The 4,116-nt window shown below is 36.5% G+C and overlaps 1 protein-coding gene across 1 annotated transcript; it reads right to left on the bottom strand.

Moving 5' to 3' along the window:
• Positions 1-984: 984 nt before the first annotated feature.
• Positions 985-2,943, bottom strand: LOC141291632 (G protein-activated inward rectifier potassium channel 1-like). Its single transcript, XM_073823788.1, has one exon. It carries the CDS (start codon positions 2,941-2,943, stop codon positions 2,353-2,355), a length of 591 nt encoding a protein of 196 aa, XP_073679889.1. The 3' UTR covers positions 985-2,352.
• Positions 2,944-4,116: the final 1,173 nt, after the last annotated feature.

The raw sequence follows: 4,116 nt of genomic DNA, 5'->3' as shown, positions 1-4,116 counted from the left end.
CACAGTTTATGGCTGGAGTGGATCTCAATTCACCTCTCATCTGTTCAGTTTATACAGCAGAGGTGATCCATAAGGGTGCAGGTGTAAAACACTCAAGTGACAGTTCTCTTTTTTAAATGACACTGTGGCTAATGGACGAAAGTGCTGGGATCTCCATGGCAATTCAGGCTAAAAATCTCTTGAGTGAGAGATGCTCAGTGAGGGTGCATTAAAAGGATTCAGACACTACCGCAACACTTTATAGGATCAGCCAATCAAGGCTACTAATGCTCGGTTCTACTTCACTGACTGCGTAGACACCCAACATTACATTCAGATTCTGAAAGAAATGGCGGTGGTGGGGGGAATAAAATTAAACTTCCTTTAAATCCTTTTCAATAAGCCAGAAGGTTCACTTAAGTCCAGGGTTATTAAAAGTTGAAGAGGCAGAATCAGATATTTCATTCCTTGAGTCTTCACCTGACTTATTACGAAGAAATTATTTAATAATGTGGATAGAGTGGATTACATTAGTCCTAATGCCCTGAAAGCACATCAAAGACATTTTTCAAAGTCCCTGCCATATAATCCATTTGTAGAAACTATTTGTTGTAAAAGATATTGAAATGTCCAGTTTTATGGTGAAGTGTGTAATTGCACCACTAGCATCACAGCAAAGCAACGTTTAATGTAATCACAAAATATCCTTCACTAAATGAATGTTCTGTACATTTTGTGTCATGCTGGGTGCATTTTGTTCACCAACGTTTTTGCTGTTGTTGTTGTTATTGATTAAATGAAAAGTACATTTGCCGTATGCAATAAATTAGTCAGCCATTAATACCTTTCCACAGAACCACAGTGTTTACTCTTTTAGGAGAAATCAATCTAAGTATGGCTTATGCATATGAAGCTGGGATAGGAGACAGTAATAAAAAAAATAAATAAATAAATACACAGTTCACCTGTAGTAAAATGTGCATTATTTGATGTTCAGTTCGCTAAATGGTTACATAGATATTGGAATTCATCAGCCATTCAGTATTGCTCTGTTACAGTAAAAGGAATAGCTCATCCAAAAAAGAAAATTCTGTCCTTGTGTAATTTCAAACTATGACATAAAGAACATTTTAAGCTTGGAATATAGCGTACATTATTTTAGACTGGTTGGTCACTTCACAATAAAAGGCTCCACTAGACTAAGAATAATACATGCTTTAGAAGTATTTTTCACTGTTAGTTCATGTTACCTAACTACAGTTAGGTAACAATATTTCCAAAGCATGTATTAATCTTAGTTATTTTAATTTCCACTTTTAGTAATACATTAAAATAATGTAAAATAAACAAAACTAGCATTAACAAAGGTTAATAAACACTGCAACAAATGTATCGCTATTGATAGTTAATGCATTAATTAGCATTAACCAATTGGACCTATTGGAACAATGTTTTTACCAATGTTTATTATTATTTATTTTATTTATTTCTGCATCCATTTTTTAAAAAGTACAGCAGCAACTTTTTGCAAAGCATCTTCTTCGTCATCAAAACAAAAGGCAGCATTCGAACCACTTGAGGGAGAGGTGGAAAATAACAGTACTGGGTGAACTATTATGAAGAAGTTGACAGATACCAGCTTTTCCAAAGTGATTTCTCTATTTTTCCCGCTTTTCTAATATTCTCAATAAATGTAACAGCCATAAAAAGCTTACCATAGCCAAGTATTCACTGATAATTCACAATCATGTTGTTTGTTCTAATAGCTTTTCTATTCTAAATAATTAGTTAACTAATTTTGTTTTAATGATCTAAGAGGATTATAAGCATTACTGGTCTATCAGTTAGCAACCATGCTCTGGAGAAAAAAATAAATGAATAAATAAATAAATAATGCATGTGTGAACACTGAAACATGAATTATTAGTGTATATAAGTCTAAACATCTATTTACCACCTTTGTTAAGTTAAACATGCAATGTAACATAAGCTCAGTGAACAGGTACAATGGTAAATAACGCAACTGTGTGACTATGGCCATATGTCGCCATATAGCTTGAAGAAATAAATATTTGGTAACATTTCCTTGGCAAATAAATATGTACAGCTTGTCATGCCATCAGAAGGAGAGATATTTTAACATGCACTTGAGGGTGTCATCCATACCAGATTGTGCTTGTAGTAACAACAACCTGAAAGAGTCTGTTCACTGCATATGAAGCCACCACAGGAACAAACATTTTTGAATTATAATTTGAATTAATAACCTACTTCATTAGTAATGCATATATGGTGTATCTGTCTCTATATACATGCTAAACAGCTGAAATTCTATGAGGGCCCTTTTGACAGCAGCCAGAGAAGAAAGTTATTCTATGTGAAGCGATCAGAGTTCATCTTGCGGAGTTTGGGGGGCAGGTGTCCATCCATGTGGCCTCCTCCCCCAGCCAGTCTTTGCAGTTTCGGTGGCAAGTCCGCAACCGATTTGCTGATGGCCTCTGTGGCAATCTTAGTTGTCTTGGTAACCTGCCTTTCCTCTGAGACCCCAGGCACAGAACTGATGCGTTGGAGCTTCATGGGCAGTTCGCCAAGGCTGTATGTCATTTCTGATGTGGTTGAGCTCATTCTCAGGAGCTTCCTGGGCAGCCCATCTCTACCTGTCAACTTCTGCAACTTGGCTGGTAATTTGGTCGTGCTCTCTGGATCCTCCAGCAGTTCCAAGCAGTCCAGGGAGCTGTTCTTCTCTCCGCTGTTGCAGAGAGACGGGGCCATGAGCGGAGAGGACATGAGTAATGCCTCATCCTGCTCTTTCACACTGTAGGGAGGTGTAGGAACTTCAAATGTGCCATGAAACTGAGAATAATCAACTTTAAAGAAGCCCTCCTCCAGAGAGATGACCGGGAAGAATCTGTGGCCCCACAGCACCTCGTCCTCTGTGTATGACGTCCGCGCTTGACAAGTCATGCCTATCAGAGAAAATACATGAAAGGGAACAGATGGGTTAATAAATGAAGTGGTCAAAGACCTAACAAAACTGGGGAAAGCATTGCTGCACTTTGAAGAGTATTGACTACAATACTTTTGCCACAATAAACTCTTAAAATAGTTGCTGCTTATTAAAAGTTAGTAAGGCAACTGTTGGGTTTAGGTATGGGGTGGATTAAGAGATCTAAATTAATCATGCAAAATAAAAACATTAATATGTGCTTTATATTGCTAATAAGCAGCCAATATGTTAGTACTATACATGCTAACAAGCAACTAGTTAATAGTAAGCATTGGTTCCTAAACTAAAGTGTTACCTGACATTCCTGGTTAAGATTTGTTCTAACACTAACACTATGTAGTAAACATTAATTCAGCCCTAACCACTAAAATTAAACATTATGGCCCGGTTTCACAGACAGGGCTTAGCTTAAACCAGGAATAGGCCTTTTTTAAAAATCCCTGATTTTAAGATATGTCAGAGCAATATATTTTCAGTTGGCACAGCTCAAACATGCATTTTAGTCTAGGACTAGCCTTAAGCCTTTTCTGTGAAACCGGAGGGTTATGTTTAAGTGACCCTACGGTAGAGGATACATTTAGCCTTAACCTTAATTCTTAACCTTCTGACTAAATTATATGCGATATAATATAAATCTCTTTTTCTATCCTTTCTGTTTGTGCTGATGCATCTTATTTTTCATACACTAAACAGTGGTTGTGTATGACCAGCTATTTCATAACTCATAATAAATTCAGTAATTATTTGCTTATCAAAATAAGATGATTTCTTAAATATATTTGCACAGTAAATGATTTGTTTTGTCATCCATATGACATTGTTTTGCATACAGAATAAGTACTAGTCAAACAATTGCAAGTTAGTCCTTCCAGTCAACAGAATCCAGTTTAAACTTGCTTATATCCGACCTCAATAAAAAATGTACAATGTCGGTGATGAAAAGCAAATGTCCTCAATAAAAAGTAATACAGAGGAAGGGAATCAATAAAACTCTCACAAGAACAGAAGCAAAAAGTCCATGTTATCAGCACAGCCCAGGCTGCCTTCAGCCAGCTGACTTATGGGCTATAAAGTACTATAAAGTATTTTATTCTTCTGATTTTCAAGTATAAAATGACTTCCTGAGCAGA

The sequence above is a fragment of the Garra rufa genome, chromosome 18, assembly GCF_049309525.1.
Source record: "Garra rufa chromosome 18, GarRuf1.0, whole genome shotgun sequence".
Taxonomy (NCBI): Eukaryota; Metazoa; Chordata; class Actinopteri; order Cypriniformes; family Cyprinidae; genus Garra; species Garra rufa.
The sequence above is the reverse complement of the archived record's forward strand: the minus strand, read 5'-3'. Positions and strand labels throughout refer to the sequence as shown.